The sequence below is a fragment of the Callithrix jacchus genome, chromosome X (assembly GCF_049354715.1).
Source record: "Callithrix jacchus isolate 240 chromosome X, calJac240_pri, whole genome shotgun sequence".
Classification (NCBI taxonomy): Eukaryota; Metazoa; Chordata; class Mammalia; order Primates; family Cebidae; genus Callithrix; species Callithrix jacchus.
This window is the reverse complement of record NC_133524.1, coordinates 75,675,457-75,695,436: the sequence shown is the minus strand read 5'-3', so window position 1 is coordinate 75,695,436 and position 19,980 is coordinate 75,675,457. Positions and strand designations below refer to the sequence as shown.

Here is a 19,980-nt window from a genome sequence, read left to right as displayed (position 1 = left end):
TTTAGGCAATATGAAAGCTAGAACCTTAAACAAATCACCATACCTCTGAGGGCTTGTTTCCTGAGAGACTAGATAAAATAATCTTTTTAGTTCTTCCTATAAAAGCTCAAAAAATTATGTTACTACCACTTCTTAGCTTGTCATCAGTACATCTTTTTTCTTTTATATTCTTTCTTATTTGATAAGGAAAGGCACTATAATCTGAAAATGTCCCTCAAAAATTCATATGTTGAAGTCCTAATTCCCAAGGTGATAGTATTGGCCAAGGGCCTTTGAGAGGTGATTAGGTAATGAAGATAGAGCCCTCAAGAGTGGGATTTGTGCCCTCAAAAAAGAGGTCCCAGAGAGCTGCCCTGTCCCTTCCACCATGTGAGGACGCAAGGAGAAGGCACCATCTATGAACCACAAAGTCAATCCTCACCAGACACCAAATTTGCCAGCACTTTGATTTTGGTCAAGCAATTCCAAGTTTCCAGAATTGCGAGAAATACATTTCTGTTGTTTATAAGCCACCCACTTTATGGTATTTTCTTACAGCTTCCTGAACAGACTAACACAAAGGTGACCCAGGTTCCTATATGAAAGCCAGGAAATTGAATAAATTGCCCAAGAAACTCAACAAGAAAATGAAAGAGTTAGGATTCAAATGCAGGTGTATGTAACTCCAAAGTCTACACTCTTTCCATCTATAAATGATTAGGCTGGATGATCTACAGTTTCCTTGGAAAACTAAAATTCTATGTCTGTGATTAGAGCAATGTGTGGCTTATAAATAATCTGAAAGTATATAATATGTCTAGTATTTGAATGAAATTTTAATTGTTTTCCCCCTCACATTTTACATATTCTCCCATGCTACTTTAAATTTGAAATGATTTTAAAACATATTTGAGTTTTTAGCAGAACTGACAATCAGAACATTCTAATATTTCCACATTTTTAAAGTCACTATGGGAAAATAACTTAGCTAAAGTTTTAGCACATTGAAATTCCTTTTTATCCCCTAGGAATCAATTTATATATGATCATAATAAATTCAAGAATGTATGCTGCTCAGTGTGGGAGTCTTCAGATAGTTTAAAGCTTACTTTCTTACATTTTCATATAGCAACTCAACATAAAGGTGACAAATTTTTCACAGCTTGAAACGATTCTGTCATTTTACAGATATGGAGACTGATGTCAGAAAAGTGACATGATTAATCAATTATCCTGAATTTCTAATATGTTTGATTCACCACCCATAATATATTTTTGAATCAACTAAAAACTATTTCTAATACACAAAAGGATTCTCGTTTGTAATACATATAGTCTCAATACAAATTCCATTACAGTTTGTTGAAAAAAATAACATGTTTACATTAATAGGGTAACACTATTTGATGCTTCAATATAGAATACCAAAAATTAAAATATCATAAGAGGAAGCCATCAAGCTCCATGAACATTTATCCTATTTGACTAAGCTAAATAAAAGTTACCACTTTAAAACTATTAAATGAGGTTACAAACTAGAAAAAGACAATTCTTAGAAACTAAATAATAGTCCAAAATAAATCTAAAAATTCAAAAATCAAATATTTTCAGATAAAAAAGATACAGAGATTCTGTTAGTTTTTATTAAGTTGTAGCATTGCTTTTCATGAACTAAACTATCTTTAAACTGAGCACTCTGTCATAATTTTCATTTCTAACATATTTATTCTCTCTCTCTCTTCTCCCTCTCTCTCTCGCTCTAAAAGACAGAGACTTGCTATGTTGCCCAAGCTGTTCTTTGACTCCTGGTCTCAAGCAATCTTCCCACCTCATCCTCCCAAAGTACTGGGATTACAGCATGAACCACTATGCCTGGCCATTTTTAATGTATTTTCACTTTGCTTCAAAAATCATACAACAAATGCATGATTGTTCATTATAAAAATTTAAATACAAAAATACACAAAAGAAAGAGTAAAAGTTCCTCTTCACACCATTCCTTCACTGCTAAATTGTTTGTCTTGGATTTGACCTTCCTTTGATCCTCAGAATAGAGTTCAACTAAATCAGAAACTTAAGCCTCTTTGAGGCTGATTCTACATCTTCATGGATAAATGAATACTATCTACTAATTTAAAATAATAAAAATGCCTATGCTACTCCAATATAGTATTAGTGACAGAGTACCAGTTTGATAAACAAAATGTTCAGTGCACTGTCATTTGCCATAGAAAAAGTTAAGAAGCCAAAAAAAGAGTCCCATATAGAAAGAAAAATATTAGGTGGGTCTCTATATATTGATGTAGAAGACTATCTAAGGCATATTTGCTAATTTTAAAAAAAGCAAGGTGCAGAATGATGTAGATAGTATGCTTCCATTTTTCAGAAAAAGGGGATACACGTATATCAAGTAGAGATACTTATGTACATGTAAATAGTTTTGGCTGGACGTGGTGGCTCACGCCTGTAATCCTAGCACTTTGGGAGGCTGAGGCAGGCAAATCACGTGAGGTCAGGTGTTCGAGACCAGCCTGGCCAACATGGCGAAATCTGTCTCTACTTAAAGTACAAAATTTAGCCAGGTATGGTGGCAGGTGCCTGTAATCCCAGCTACTCAGGAGGCTGAGGGAGGAGAATTGCTTGAACCCGGGAAGTGGAGGTTGCAGTGAGCCAAGATCACACCACTGCACTCCAGCCTGGACAACAAGCGTGAGACACTGGCTCCCAAAAAAAAAAAAAGTTTTATATTAATAGTCTTTCTGGAAGAATACATATATATAGGACAACTGGTTTCCCTTGGGAGAGGAATTTTACTCTGCATATGTGTTACTTTTTCAATAATAAAAACACCAATTAATTTTAAGGGGAGTGAGGAATGTATTTACTGATCCAAAGGAGGAATTTAGTAACTGCAAGCAGTGATGTGGTCATTTTTCTATTGATGTGGTCTATATTAAGAGGCGGGGTGAGGTGGCTCACACCTGTAATCCCTGCACTTTAGGAAGCCGAGGCGGGCAGATCACAAGGTTAAGAGATAGAGACCATCCTGGCCAACATGGTGAAACACTGTCTCTTCTAAAAATACAAAAATTAGCCAGACATGGTAGCACCTACCTGTAGTCCCAGCTACTCAGGAGACTGAGGCAGAAGAATTGCTTGAACCCAAGAGGCAGAGGTTGCAGTGAGCAGAGATCGTGCCACTGCACTCCAGCCTGGGTGACAAAGTGAGACTGTCTCAAAAAAAAAAAAAAAAAAAAACGAGAATGGACTATAGCCTTTACCTAATTAAAGGGGAAAAACACTCAAAAAGTTAGCATTGTAAGTTTCAGGGACAAACTAATTTGTTAATAAGGCATTAACCTTTGGAATCATTCAGTACTTATATCTAATTAAATTTGTTTGTACATTTCCACTTTCAAAAAGGCCAAACAACCCCAGGGAAAGATCTTCACATTATCTGCCCATTTTACTTTTCCCTTGAACAGACCACAAGGGTAATCAAATTAAACTTCAGGTTAATCCCTTTAAAGTCTACAGTCTTAGCAAGACAAACAAGAAAATTACGTTTATTTTATTGTATAACTTAGGACACAATTCCCAGAATGTATTTAAATACTAAAGCTGCAGAGGAAAATAGTCATATTCTATTTATTCCAAAATTAGAGATTTCCTGAGTATTCACTCTTTGAATTATGTTAATTAAAGCTCTAATCTGTTCTGCTGTTGCATTTTTCAATAAAGCAAATTTAGTATCACAATTATATTACTTCATTCCAAACACTAGCAAGAGCTCCTTGACTTAGTTGAAACACTCTTCTCCCCAAATCTGGTTTCTAAATTAACTGCACCTGAGTCTTAATTATAATCCTAGAAGTTATAATCCAGAAATATTATTTTTGTGTGCACTCTTTTTTAACTTTTATTTTAACCTCAGAGATTCATGTGCAGGTTTGTGATATACAGGTAAATTTATGTCATAAGGGTTTGTTGTCCAGATTATTCTGTCATCCAGGTATTAAGCCTAGCTCCCATTAATTATTTGCAGAAATTTTAAGCTTTAACATTCTTTAAAAAGTAATCAATATTTATGTATGATCATGTCGAGCTACCTTTCGACTATAAATTATGTTTGGGCAAAGACAGTTTTCTATATGATGTCTATAAAGAGGTGAATCCACACTTTGTGGTGTCTCAAAATTAAACTATTTGAAGGGCCTTCTTTTAAAAAAAGAATACAAAACTATAAACAACAAAATTTTGTACAAAAGAAAATATTCTGAGTGCATAACAAAATCTTAAGTTATATGGCTGGGCAGAGTGGCTCACGCCTATAATCCTAGCACTTTGGGAGGCTGAGGCAGGTGGATCATCTGAGGTCAGGAGTTTGAGACTAGCCTGGTCAACATGGTGAAACCCCATCTCTACTAAAAATACAAAAATGAGCCGGGCATGGTGGCGAACACCTGTAATCCCAGCTACTCAGGAGGCTGAGACAGGAGAATTGCTTGAACCCAGGAGGCGAAGGTTGTAGTAAGCTGAGATCGTGCCATTGCACTCCAGTCTAGGTGACAGAGCAAGACTCCATCTCAAAAATAAAATTTTTTTTTAAAAAATCACAAGTCATAAATTTTTAAAGCTAACAAATATCATAAAAATCTGTAAGAATAACATTTCTATTAATAATGCCTGATATAGCTTTCTGATACTTTCTTTTCCTATATTTTTGACTATATATATTTTTAGTGCTTCATTTGACAACTTTATAAAATCACTTGTACATAAAAGAAAATAAAAATAGTTCAGTCTTTCCTCTAGGTAAAAAAATTTTTTTTTTAATTAATGTTAGTTTAGAAAGGTTTCTTTCAACATAACAACGAGGCATTGGTAAATTCTTAGAGCTGCTGTCAAATTTGAGAAAACTATTGAGTTTCTTTCATATATGAGCTATAATATTTCCGGGCATTTCAACTTTACTTGTGAAGTGACTAATCTTACATATTCTTTGAACTGGTAACATTCATTTACCAGTTTTACACTGAGCCCCACACCTTCATGTCATGATGCTGAGTGAGTTGGCACCATGAGGGGTAGGGGTGTTCCAAGAAGCCATCCCTATATCAGAATTCTTAGCAAAAACTCCACTAAACACAGAAGTGATAAAGAACCACCTATAGCCAAATAGCCTACTAACCCCGAACTAAACATATCCCCAACTCAACCTCTACTTAGTCACCTCCCCAAAATACTCATGGCCACTCCAATATTACACCAACTCAAAGGGGAGGTCTAACAGAAGAAAAGTTGAAGAAGAAATGGACAATAGTCTTGAAGGGGTGTGCTTAAATTTTTTTACTTTTTCAAATTGTACAAAAACATGACTATGTGAACACATTGCTAATACTGCTTCTAGAGTCTTAGAAGAAGGTTAATGCAAATGATGAGCTCTGAAACTTAAGCTTCATTAACTTCAGAGAAAATCTGTCTCTGGGCTTAAAAGACATTTACCCTTAGTAAAATATTTTTTAAAAGAAGAAAAAAGGAATAAAGGTTACTATTAAAAGGGCTTTTGACTGAAAGAGGAGAGGCAGAACTGAAAAAGACAGAACAAGTGTGTTTTCTTTTATTTTTGGCAATCAAATTATGAATGTGCCCTGGAAAGTAGTCTTGAGTATCTGTCACTGCAATTTGTGTAAATCACTGTTGACAACACAAAGTGCTTCCACATTATATTGCTGCTATTCTTCATTTTCAATGTAATCAAAATCCAGTTGCATTTGTTTGACCTTAAACAGACCTTATTAAGCAGTAGTGAACTTTGGGAAGATGCAGTGGAAATAGCCATCTTATATATGAATGTGGTACAAATAGGCTGTTTTGGGAAGAATGTACTTGCACATATCAAAGCAGAATCTGTTTTTATAGTTATGTGTGGATATGTTGACAGAGACAAATATTCACCTACAATAGTTTGCTAGACAGAGAGCTGAGGGTTCTGGAAAATACTTTAGCTGTCAGTGGACAATAAGTACCTAAGTCGTTTGGCAAAAAATTACATGAACTAGTTTCCAAATGGTTAAAACAGCTTTACTGGAATTAACACAGACACTACTATATAATTAGTTAATTAGTAAGGTTCAGCTTCTGTTCTGGCCCTCAACACCAGCCCCACCTTAGATCAAGTGGAGGAGGTTTAATTAGTTTCATTTGAGGATAAATCAAATGCATGTGTCATACCTACTACTCATTGATATTAAGCAACTCATTTTTAAAGCTTTAGCACTGAAGGTTGCAGAGCTACTTTAACTATTCTCTGTCCTAATCAACAAACTGCAAAATATGCATCTAATTTTTGCATAGTTATGATAAGGGGAAAATGTTTTTATATAAATTGAATATTTTGAAGATAAATACATAAAATAATTACCTGTCATCTCTCAGCTTTTCCAACTTGGCTCTATCCCCAAAGATCTTTAAAGACAACTGTATCCCTATTCGGGGATGCTGCCAGGAAGAAGCAGTGTGGGAGCCTCTAAGACTGGAGTTATGCCAAGGTAGATGGTAAATATGAAAAAAAAAAAAACCTCTATTTTTGGAGCATGTGAAAATGAAAAGTTGATATTTAAGTATTCACATGGATGTCAACAGTACAAAAAACTTAGGAGAAGGAATATGCACTATGTAAATAAATATTTTCTAGCCACAGCTAACAACATAGACTTAGCTAATCAGAGTGTACAGTGAACAAATGAGAAACACTGCTTTTTCCGCCATACAAATAGTAACATGGATCCAAAGTTTACTTTGTCCTCTCTGGCCAAAATGAATATAAAACTTAGACATGGAAAAAATCACCTATACATTCAGATTAGGAAGAGAATTGTCCACATATAAGCACAACACTTCATAGGTCTCCTGAATTAAGAAAATGTATCAAACTTCATAGAGAATAATGATGGGCTAATTAGCCAATTTAGGGTAATAAAAACAAGGCAAACTGAAACCAATCTACTCAAGATCTTATGAGAAGTCAGAATTTTACGTAAGAATACTGCAGAGATAAAGTATAAATCCTGTATTTCACTAAAGAGCCAAAACCATTTTGAAATCTCTGAAAAATAAATAGGTAAAAATTAATGTTTAGATCACGAATAGTTAAAAAGGAGAGTTCTCACAAGTATTTGACCTGAAGATACACAAAATATTCACTCACGCACTTAAAAATATAATGAGTTTCTGATAATTAGAAAGAATCCATCACACCCCTAATTTTGAATTTTGTGCTAAGTCTGATGTCCAGTTGGACAAAGCTTTCATTATAATATTAACATCTGCTCCTGGTAGGTCAAAAAATGTATTGCATGTGCATCTCAACTAGTCATAGGAAAACCATTCTGGTATTGATGCAAGCTGATCAAATTTCTACCATTACTGTAATGAACATTGCATAAAAGCAAAATTACAGAGAACCTCCAGCAAACAGAATCACTACCAATATACAGTTGTTTCAGGCCAGGCACAGTGGCTCACACCTGTAATCCCAGCACTTTGGGAGGCTGAGGCAGGCAGATCACCAAAGCTCAGGAGTCCGAGATCAGCCTGACCAATATGGAGAAACCCCATCTCTGCGAAAAACACAAAATTAGTCAGGTGTCGTGGCACATGCCTGTAGTCCCAGCTACGGGAGGCTGAGGCAGGAGAATCACTTGAACCTGGGAGGCAGAAGTTGCAGTGAGCCAAGATTGTGCCATTGCACTCCAGCCTGGGCAATAAGAGCGAAACTGCGTCTCAAAAAAAAAAGTTGTTTTAATGATAAAACAACGTATTAAAATGATAAGCATATTACACAAATGAGAATACAACTCAGCTAAAATTACACATCCAATATTGACTCATTAAGGCCTAGCAGCAAAAATAAAAATGTTTAAGGGTAAGCAATTCAGGCCAGGTGTGGCAGCTCACACCTGTAATCCCAACACTGTGGGAGGCCAAGGTGGGTAGATCACATGAGGTCAGGAGTTTGAGGCCAGCCTGGCCAACATGGTGAAACCTCGTTTCTACTAAAAATAGAAAAAATTAGCCGAGAATGGTGACGTGCACCTGTAGTCACAGCTACTTGGGAGGCTGAGTCACAATTGCTTTAACCCAGGAGGCTGAGGTTGCAGTGAACAGAGATGGCACCACTGCACTCCAGCCTGAGCGACAAAGGGAGACTCTGTCTCAATAAAAAAAAAAAGATTAAGCATAATATTTAAGCAAAATATTCTACATGTTATTGTCATTACAGTAGGAATCCTCAAAGTTCTGGCATGAGATATTGTTAATTTCTTTGGATCCTGAGATACAAGTTGAAGAGATGGGAAAAAAATAGGTTCAAAAACAAACTGAATAAAGCATGGGAAAGAGTACTGAAATTATATACACTATAATTAGTGCTGAGAATTGGGAAGAGTGACAAGAGAAAGGGGTGCGCAGGGGTGGTGCTATGGAGTGGCCAAAAGGCTTAGAAATGGGAACTGGCATGGAGATACACTAGGAAGTTCCAATCCACTAGTCACTGACATCCACCTTAACAGATTATAATAGGCAGGAAGGCCTGGACCAACTCTTAGAACCATCAGCAAAATACATTATAAAATTCAACTGATGAGAATGGCATGCAAATTAAATAGCAAGGATTCTTCTGGGTGATGAGTATAGGGTGGATCCTTGTACTATTATTAGTTTCTCCACCTTTGTATATGCTTGATTTTTTTTTTTCTGAGATGGAGTCTCTCTCTGTCACCCAGGCTGGAGTGCAATGGTGTAATCTCGGCTCACTGCAACCTCCGCCACCCAGGTTCCAAGTGATTCTTCTGTCTCAGCCTACCAAGTAGCTGGGACTACAGGCATGCACCACCACACCCGGCTAATTTTTGTATTTTTAGTAGTGACAGGGTTTCACCATATTGATGGCTGGTCTTGACCTCGTGATCCGCCCGCTTCGGACTGCCAAAGTGCTGGGATTACAGGTGTGAGCCACTGCACCCACCCAAAAATTTTTAATGAAAAGTAAGTCTTCTTTGAACAAGTGGGGCTTATCCTGGGAATGCGTGGCTGGTTCAACATTTGAAAATCAATCAATGTAATTCACCAGCTTAACAGACTAAAGGGGGAAAATCATACCATCATCTCTATATGCAGAAAAATCACCTGACAGAATTCAACATCCATTCACGATGTTTAAAAAAATGCTCAGCAAACTAGGAATAAAAAGAACTTCATTAATCTGATAAATAGCATCTACAAAAACTCTACAATTAATACAATGCTAATGGTAAATGACTGAATGTTCCCCTCACCATCGTCCACTCTTACCACTCCTAATCAAAATTGTAATGAAGGCTCAATAATACAAGGGAAAAATGAAAGATATACAGACTACAAAGGAAGAAATAAAACCATATGGCCAAGTGCAGTGGCTCACACCTGTAATCCTAGCACTTAAAGAGGCTGAGGTGGACAGATCACTTGAGGCCAGGAGTTCAAGACCAGCCTTGCCAACACAGCAAAACCCCAATTCTACTAAAAATACAAAACTTAGCCAGCTGTGGTGGCACGTGCCTGTAATTCCAGCTACTTGGGTGGCTGAGGCACAAGAATTGCTTGAACCCAGGAGGTGGAGGTTGCAGTGAGCCACCAACACTATGTCATTGCACTCCAGCCTGGGCCACAGAGCAAGACTCTATCTCAAAAACAACAACAACTACTACTACTACTACTATTTATATACCTTGATGACATAATTACATAAGAAATCTACCAAAAAGCTAATAGGTTTGATAAGTCAGTTTAGCCAGATTCCAGAATACAAAGTAATAAACATACAAAAATCTCATAATGAACAACTGAAATTAAATTAAAAATTTTAAAACAGTACCATTTATAACAGCATTCAAAAACAAAAATACTTAAATATAAATCTAACAAAATATGTACAGAAACTGCATGCTGAAAACTACAGATCCCTGATAAAAGAAATCAGAGAATACCTACATAAATGGAGATATACTATGTGCATAGATTAGAAAACTCAATATTGTCAAGATGTTCTTTCCAAATGGATCTGCAGAATCAACACAATCTCAATGAAAATCCCAGCAGATATTTTTGTAGAAACTTATAAACTGATTCTAAAATTTATATGGAAAAGAAAAGCAACTAGGATAGCCAAAACAATTTTGAAAAAGAAGAAAGAGTTAAGGAATCACAGTATCTGATTTTAATACTTACTATAAAGCTACAATAATCAAAACTGTGTGATATTGGCCAAAGGACAGGCATATAGATCAATGGAACAGAATAGGAAAGAGAGAAATAAACCAATATAAATATATAGTCAATTGATTTTCAGCAAAAGTCCGAAGGCAATTCAATGGAGAGAGAATAGACTTTTTAACAAATGATGTTGGGAAAAATGGATATCCATATCTTTAAAGAAATTAACTTTAACCGGTACCTAACAACGTATACAAGTTAATTCAAAATGGCTCATAGACCTAAATGTAAAACCTAAAATTATAAAGGTTTTAGAAAAGACACAGGAGAAAAACCTTTGTGACCTTGAGTTAGGCCATGATTTCTTAGATATGATACTAAAAGCATAAGGCATAAAAGGAAAAAAGCGGATAAATGAATTCATCAAAAATAAAAACTTCTGCTCTGCAAAAGAACTTTTAAGAGACTGAAAAAACAAGCCACAGACTGGAAAAATTTATTTGTAAAACACATATCTGAGAGAAGACTTTATATTAAAGATATAATCAAAATTCAATAACAAGAAAACAAAAACCCAATGACATAATATTACATACCCATTAGAATGTCTTTAATTTAAAAGGCTGACAATACAAAGTGTTGGAGAGAATGTGGAGAAAATGGAAGAATTTCAAAGTGGAACACAAACATTGCTGGTGAGAAGATAAAATGGTCATGCCACTGTGGTAAATCATTTGGCAGTATATCACTTACCAATGAGGATACCATATATGGGCTCTGCCACAACTATTCAACTCTGTTTTTGTAGTGAAAAAAAGGGTCATACACAATACATACATGAATGAGTGTGGCTGTGCTCTAATAAAACTTTACATTACTAAAACTTTACTTACAGAGACAAAAATTTGAATTTCATGTGCTTTTCATATGTTCCTAAGTATTATTCTTTTGATTTTTTTCAACCGTGTAAAAATATAAAAGGCATTCTTAGCTTATGAGCCATATGAAAGCAGTTGACAAACTGGATTTGGTCTGCAGACCATCATTTTCCAATCCCCACTATATAAGCATAAAGTTTCTTATGATAAACACAGGTACTTCATGCAGTCTCCAGAAGGCTTTTTTATAATCTGAACTACATCTTTAACCACAGTATATCTAGAATGCTGCTGATGCTCAAGGAATGTTAAACAATAGAGTCTTCAACTTAAAGCCCAAGAGTCTGAAAAAAAAAAATAAGAGTCTTCCTTAGGTATACCATACAAGGTATACCATACAAGGTATACTAGTAATTTTGGCTGGGCATGGTGGTTCACACCTGTAATCCTAGCACTCTGGGAGGCCCAGGTGGATCGTTTGAGTCCAGGAGTTTGAAAGGAGCCTGGGCAACATAGTGAGACCCCCTATCTCTACAAAAAATAAGTTAAAAAATTAGCTGGCATGGTGGTGCACACCTGTGGTCCTAGGAACTTGGGAGGCTGAGATGGGATGATCGCTTGAGCCTGGGAAATCTAGGCTGCAGGGAGCTGTAACTTTGTCACTTTGTCAGCCTGGGTGACAGAGCAAGACCCTGTCTGAAAAAAAATTAAAACTAAAAACCAAAGTATACTAGTAATTCTCTAGACATTTGCCCTTCAATTTTTAATTGCAAATTAATCACCATGTTATAAAAGAAAAAGAAAACCCCAACTCATCGTCTGAGAACATATATTTTAGTCCAGTATGAGATTCAGAGTAATAAACAGTATATAAATACTCATATACTTATAAAATATAAATCTATAAATATACAACCACAATATCAAGATTCCATGTTCAGGCATTTTTAAATTGAAAATATATCTTTTTTCTTTATATTATAAGAGGAATTAATGGGTCAAAGAAAACTTATTTAGCTTCAAGATAAGTATGATGGTTTTTGTTCCCAAACATGTCAGTGTGTCTGCTTCTATCTCAGTGTTAGAAGTAATTTCCTAGTAGAATTCTCTTCAATGGCATTTGACTTCAGTTTCCAAAGAGTAACTTACTTTAATGTGATGCACACCATTCACTTTTCCAATCTGCTGCTCAATAGTCCAAACACAGGAATTGCAAGTCATACCCTCAACAGAAATGGTAACAGAATTCGCACCCATATTTGGATCCATTTTGATTTCTTCTTTACATTCCTGCTAGAAACAATAAACTCATTAATTTCAGCCAGGCAAATAATCTTTCCTCAACCTTTCCCCCACCTCCCCAATTAAAAATATGCTAGTTTCTCAAGTATCATGTTTAAAAAATTAAAATACACTAGTAATAAAATACAGTAAACATTCTTCTTGCTTAGAAAATAATTCTTCTCACCTTTGATGAAGTAAAAAAAATATTGTTTCTTTGGCTATGCTAACTAAAAATAAAAATTTCAATACTTTAATACAAGAAACTAGACTTCATAGAGTGCTTTCCTGATTACTAAGGTTTCCCATAAATAATCTCATTTAACATTTACAAGTAGAAATTCAGAACTAACCAAAAATGCCCCAAATCCTTATAATGGCCAACAAGGTCTCACATGATTTGTCATGCCCGTCCCCCTCAAATTTACCTGGCCTCCTCTTCTACCACTCACCAAACCCCTCTCTGTGCCAGTCATACTGGCCTCCTGACTGTTCCTTATGCAAGGATAACTCCTACCTCAAAGCCTTTGTTTTAGCTATTCTCTTGCTTTGGGACTTTCTTCTTCCAGATAACTTCTTGGCTAACTTCTTTGTCTCCAAGTATTTGCTCAAATTTAACCTTAATAAGGACTATGTTGGTCACCCTATTTAAAACTGCAACCTACATCCCTTCCACACAAACATACTCTGATTCCCCTTACCTCTTTTTCTTTTGTTTTCATAGAACTTAACATCTTCTAACATACTCCATAATTTGCTTATTTATGCTGTTTATTGCTTATTATCTGTCTTCCTGTGGTGGCTTTAAAATATGTCCACAAATTGTTTGCTACTCCTTCCCTCAAGAGGTGGATTTTAACCCTTTCCCCTTCAGTGTGGCCTGAACTTAATGACTTGTTTCTAATGAATAGACTAAGGTAGAAGTTACAAGGTGTGACTTCCAATGCTAGGTCATAAAAAACATTGCAAGAGGGGAAAAAAGCATTGTGGCTTCCTCCTTGTCCTCTCTCCTGAATCATGCAATCTGGGGTAAGCCACCTACCACATACAAAGACATACAAGCAGCCTTGTGGAGAGGTGCATATGGCAAGAAACTGAGGCCTCATGTCAAAAACCAGCAAAGACCTAAGGCCTCCCACCAATAGCCTGGTAAGTGAACCATCTTGGAAACTGCTCATTCGGACCCAAATTAAACCTTTTAAACTACTGCAGCCCCAGACACCATGTTGACTACAACTTCGAGATACTTGAGCCAGAACCACCCATCTAAGCTGCTCCCAAATTCTTGAGAAATAGGAACTGTGAGATAATAAATGCTTGTTGCCTTAAAGCCACTAAATTTTGGAGTAATTTGTTCCACTGCAATAATTAAGTAATATACTTCCCACTAGAATAAAAACTCCATGAAGACAGGGCTCTGTTTTTTCATTGATATTAGGCTGAACCACATGAAATCATCATAGTCAAACACTGGCAATTTCACATAAATCAATCTAATATAGCCCATGGAAACAGTGATTCCTCTGGTGAGGGAAAATGAGTGGTTAGAGAATAAGGGTGGGAAAAAGAATTTTCAGTGTATAACCTTTTGCACCTTTTACTTCAAATAGCATAAAAAGTATTACTGTATCATTTTAGTTTTGCTGAGCTCAGAGAAACTTTAACAGAAAATGCTGCTGAACCATACCCGCTGCTACTAACAAAGCAAGATTATTAATGGACTTCTCCAACTAGTTTCTGTGCAGCTTTAAACAATTGGACCACCCAGTCTGTGGTATTATGTTATAGAAGCCTGAGCTAAACATATACATTCTTTTAAAAATTGGGATATAATTCACATGCTATAAAATTCAGCCTTTTCACCTACAGAATGGAAGACAATTTTTGCAATCTACGCATCTGACAAAAGCCTAAAATCCAGAATTTACAGGGAACTTAAACAAATTTACAAGAAATAAAACAACCCCATCAAAAAGTAGGCAAAGGATATGAACAGACACTTCTCAAAAGAAGACATTTATGCAGCCAAGAAACATGAAAAAAAGCTCAACATCACAGATCATCAGAGAAATGCAAATCAAAACCACAATGAGATACCATCGCACACCAGTAAGAATGGCAATTATTAAAAAGTCAGGAAACAACAGATGCTGGTGAGGGTATGGAGAAATAGGAAAGCTTTTACACTGTTGGTGGGAATGTAAATTAGTTCAAACATTGTGGAAGACAGTATGGTGATTCCTCAAGGATCTAGAACCAGAAATACCATTTGAGGCAGCAATCTCATTACTGGGTATATACCCAAAGAAATATAAATCATTCTACGATAAAGAGACATGCACATGTATGTTTATTGCAGCACTATTTACAATAGCAAAGACTTGGAACCAACCCAAATGCCCATCAATAATAGACTAGATAAACAAAATGTGGTACATATATACCATGGAATACTATGCAGCCATGAAAAAGAATCAAATCATGTTCTTTGCAGGAATATGAACGAAGCTCGAAGCCATCATACTCAGCAGACTAACACAGGAACAGAAAACCAAATACCATATGTTCTCTCTCATAAGTGGGAGTTGAACAATGAGAATACATGGACACAGAGAGGGGAACAACATATACCAGGGCCTGTTGGGGGGTGGGTAGTGAGGGGAGGAAACTTAAAGGATGGGTCAATAGGTGCAGCAAACCACCATGGCACAGGTATACCTATGTAACAAAGTTGCACGTTCTGCACATGTATCTTGGTTTTTTCTTAGAAGAAACGTTTTTTTTTTTAAATCAGCCTTTTAAGGTATACAGTTCAACCGTGTTTAGTATATTCACAAGGATGTGCAACCATAATGACTATGCAGTTGCAGAACACTTTCATTTCTCCAAAAAGAAATCCTATGCCCATTAGCAACACTCCCCACTCCTCCCTACTCACAGCCTCTGGCAAATGCTACTTTATTTCCTATCTCTATGGATTTGCCTATATGGTCATTTCATATAAATGGATTCATTCAATATATGTCCTTGTATGTCTGGACTCTTTCACTTAGCATAATGTTTCCAAGGTACATCAATGTGTAAAATGTATTGGCATTCCATTCTTTTCACTTTCTTGATGGTGTCCATTGAATCACAAAAGCTTTTAACTTGTGAAGTCCAATTTATCTTTTTTCTTTAGTTAGTGTTTTTGGTGTCATATCTAAGAAACCATTCCCACATTCAAAGTTATGAAGATTTACTGCTATGATTTTTTCTAAGAGTTTTTGTAGTTTTGGCTCTTATATTTAGGTCTTTAATACATTTTGAGTTAATTGTTATACACGGTGTATAGTAAGGATCCAACATATGTTGTTTTACATGTGGATGCCCTGTTTGCCCAACACCATTTTAAAAATATTCTTGAGATGTAGTTCACATATTACATAATTCACACATTTAAAGTGTAGAATTCAATAGTTGTTAGTATATTCACAGACACGTGCAACCATCACCACGGGCAATTTCAGAACATTTTCATCACCTAAATAAAAATCAAAACATACCCTTAGCTATCACTGATCACCTCCTAATCCATCCATCCTAGGAAACTGCTAATCTACTTTGTTTGTATAGATTTTCCACTTCTGGACATTTCATATGAATGGAATCATGTAATATGTGGTCTTTTGTGACTGACTTCTTTCATATAGCATGTTTTCAGTGTTCACGTTACAGCACATATCAGTACATCATTCCTTTTGTGGCAGAATATATTCCACTACACAGGTAATACCATATTTTATCTATTTGTCAGTTGATGAACACTTGGGTTGTTTCCATCTTTTGGCATTACAAATAATGCTGCTATAAACATTCATGTACAAACTTTTGTGTTTTCATATCTCTTTGGTAATACCTAAGAGTACACTTACTGGGTCATATAATAACTCTATGTTTAATTGTTTGAGGATCTGTCAGACTGTTTTGCAAAGTGACTGTACCATTTACATTCCCCATCAGCAGTATATGAGGGCTTCAATTGTTCGACCTCCAATACTTGTTATCTGACTTTTTTATTCTAGACATCCTAGCAGGTGTGAAGTGGTATCTCATTGTGGTTTTGATTCACATTTCTCTGATTACTAATGATGTCAAGCATCTTTTCATGTGCTTATTGGCTATTTCTATATCTCTAAAGAAATGTTTATTATAGTACTCTACCCAATTTTTAATAAGGTTGTTTTGTTGTTGTTGTTGTTGAGTTGTAAGAGTTCTTTATATTCTGGGATATTAATCCCTTATTAGATACATGACTTTCAAATACTTTCTCCTATCCAGTTGGTTGTCTTCCATTCTTTTATTTTAGAAGCAAAATTTGCTTTTAATTTATTTTGTACATTTTTCAAATTGCAATTTTCAGGACATGCAGGAAAAATATTTTTCCTGATACTGAAATAAACATTTCTTTGCTATAGAAATCACACCTCATATGTGACCTTTAACTTTAAAAAAAAAAGGTCCAGGCTGGACACGGTAGCTCACGCCTGTAATCCCAGCACTTTGGGAGGCCAAGGCAGGCGGATCACGAGATCAAAAGATCAAGACCATCCTGGCCAACATGGTGAAACCCCGTCTCTATTAAAAATACAAAAAAATTAGCTGGGCATGGTGGCACGTGCCTGTAGTCCCAGCTATTCAGGAGGTTGAGGCAGGAGAATTGCTTGAACCCAGGAGGCGAAGGTTGCAGTGAGCTGAGATTGCACCACTGTACTCCAGCCTGGCACCTCGCGATGGAGCGAGACTCTGTCTCAAAAAAAAGGGGGAGGGGGGTCCAGAACTAGACTTAATATGCTAAATAAAACTATTCTTTGCCCATCCGTGGCCTTTCATTGCATCATTGTGGAGCTTCAGAATATCATGCTATACACATCTCCATATCTACAAATTAAGATGTCATATCAAAGACATCCAGAAGTTACATATGCTAGAGAATTAGTTGGCTTGATCACTGACACATAACACAAACCACCAAAAAGCAACATAAGATACAAAACAAGCAAAATAGGACACTGTCATCAGATTCACCAGGGTTGAAATGAAGGAGAAAATACTAAGGGCAGCCAGAGAGAAAAGTCAGGTCACCCACAAAGGGAAGCCCATCAGACTCACAGCAGATCTCTCGGCAGAAACTCTACAAGCCAGAAGAGAGTGGAAGCCAATATCCAACATGCTTAAAGAAAAGAACTTTAAACCCAGAATTTCATATCCAGCCAAACTGAGCTTCATAAGTGAAGGAAAAATAAAATCCTTTGCAAACAAGCAAGTACTCAGAGATTTTGTCACCACCAGGCCTGCTTTACAAGAGCTCCTGAAAGAGGTGCTACACATAGAAAGGAACAACCAGCACCAGCCATTCCAAAAACATACCAAATGCTAAAGAGCATCAACAAAATGAAGAATCTGCATCAACTAATGTGCAAAACAGCCAGCTCGCATAAAAATGGCAGTATCAAATTCACAAATAACAATATTAACCCTAAATGTAAATGGACTAAATGCACCAATCAAAAGACACAGACTGGCAAATTGGATAAAAATCCAAAACCCATCAGTGTGCTGTATACAGGAAACCCATCTCACAGGCAAGGATACACAAAGGCTCAAAATAAAGGGATGGAGGAAGATTTACCAAGCAAATGGACAGCAAAAAAAAGCAGGAGTTGCAATTCTCGTCTCTGATAAAATAGACTTAAAGCAACAAAGATCAAAAGAGACAAAGAAGGCCATTATATAATGGTAAAAGGATCAATACAACAAGAAGAGCTAACGATCCTAAATATATATGGACCCAATACAGGAGCACCCAGATATATAAGGCAAGTTCTTAATGACTTACAAAAAGACTTAGACTCCCACACAATAAGAGTGGGAGACTTTAACACTCTACCGTCAATATTAGACAGATCAACCAGACAGAAAATTAACAAGGATATCCAGGGCTTGAACTCAGACCTGGAGCAAGCAAACCTGATAGACATTTACAGAATTCTCCACCCCAAATCCACAGAATATACATTCTTCTCAGCGCCACATCACACCTACCCTAAAATTGACCACATAATTGGAAGTAAAGCACTCCTCAGCAAATGCAAAACAACTGAAATCATAAAAAACATTCTCTCAGACCATAGTGCAATCAAACTAGAACTCACAATTCAGAAACTAACTCAGAACCGCACAGCTTCATGGAAACTGAACAACTGGCTCTTGAATGTTGACTGGATAAACAATGAAATGAAGGCGGAAATAAAGAAGTTCTTTGAAACCAATGAGAACGAAGACACAACATACCAGAATCTCTGGGAAACATGTAAAGCAGTCTCCAGAGGAAAATATATAGCAATAAGTGCCCATATGAAAAGAGTGGAGAGATCCAAAATTGACACCCTATCGTCAAAATTGAAAGTGCTAGAGAAGCAAGATCAAAAAAAGTGAAAAGCTAGCAGAAGACCAGAAATAACTAAGATCAGAGCAGAACTGAAGGAGATAGAGACACGAAAAACCCTTCAAAAAATCAATAAATCCAAGAGCTGGTTTTTGTGAAAAGATCAACAAAATAGACAGACCACTAGCCAGACTGATAAAAAAGAAAAGAGAGAACAACCAAATAGATACAATAATAAACAATAAAGAGGAAATCACCACAGATTCCACAGAAATTCAAACCATCATCAGAGAATATTACAAACAACTCTATGCACATAAACTAGTAAACCTGGAAGAAATGGATAAATTCCTGGACACTTGTGTCCTCCCAAGCCTAAACCAGGAGGAAGCCAAAACTATGAATAGACCAATAACAAGGTCTGAAGTCGAGGCAGCAATTAAGAGCCTATCACTCAAAAAAAGCCCAGGTCCAGATGGGTTCACAGCCGAATTCTACCAGGCACACAAAGAGGAGCTGGTACCATTCCTTCTGAAACTATTCTAAATAATCCAAAAAGAGGGAATCCTTCCCAAATCATTTTATGAGACCAACATCATCCTGATACCAAAACATGGCAGAGACTCAACAAGAAAAGAAAACTTCAGGCCAATATCCATGAGGAACATAGATGCAAAAATCTTCAATAAAATACTGACAAACTGATTGCAACAGCACATCAAAAAACTTACCCATCATGATCAAGTAGGATTCATCCCGGGGATGCAAGGCTGGTTCAACATACGCAAGTCTATCAACGTAATTCACCACATAAACAGAACCAAAGACAAAAACCACATGATTATCTCAATTGACACAGAGAAGGCATTTGACAAAGTTCAACAGCCCTTTATGCTAAAAACCCTAAAAAAAATCAGTATTGACGGAATGTATCTCAAAGTAATAAAAGTTATTAATGACAAACCAACAGCCAATATCATACTGAATGGGCAAAAACTGGAAGCATTCCCTTTGAAATCCGGCACTAGACAAGGATGCCCTCTTTCACCACTCCTATTCAATATAGTGCTGGAAGTTCTAGCCAGAGCAATCAGGCAAGAAAAAGAAATAAAGAGTATTCAAATAGGAAAGGTGGAAGCCAAATTGTCTCTATTTGCAGAA

The 19,980-nt window shown here is 36.3% G+C and overlaps 1 protein-coding gene across 7 annotated transcripts in view; it reads right to left on the bottom strand.

Moving 5' to 3' along the window:
* Positions 1–19,980, bottom strand: part of ATP7A (ATPase copper transporting alpha) — a 175,315-nt gene that overhangs the window by 80,710 nt on the left and 74,625 nt on the right. For all 7 annotated transcript variants that reach the window (XM_078363608.1, XM_078363611.1, XM_035287618.3 and 4 more), the window contains one exon: positions 12,261–12,401. In XM_078363608.1, coding sequence (XP_078219734.1) covers positions 12,261–12,380 — 120 coding nt within the window. In that variant the 5' untranslated portion in view covers positions 12,381–12,401. The remainder of the gene's footprint in view (positions 1–12,260; positions 12,402–19,980) is intronic.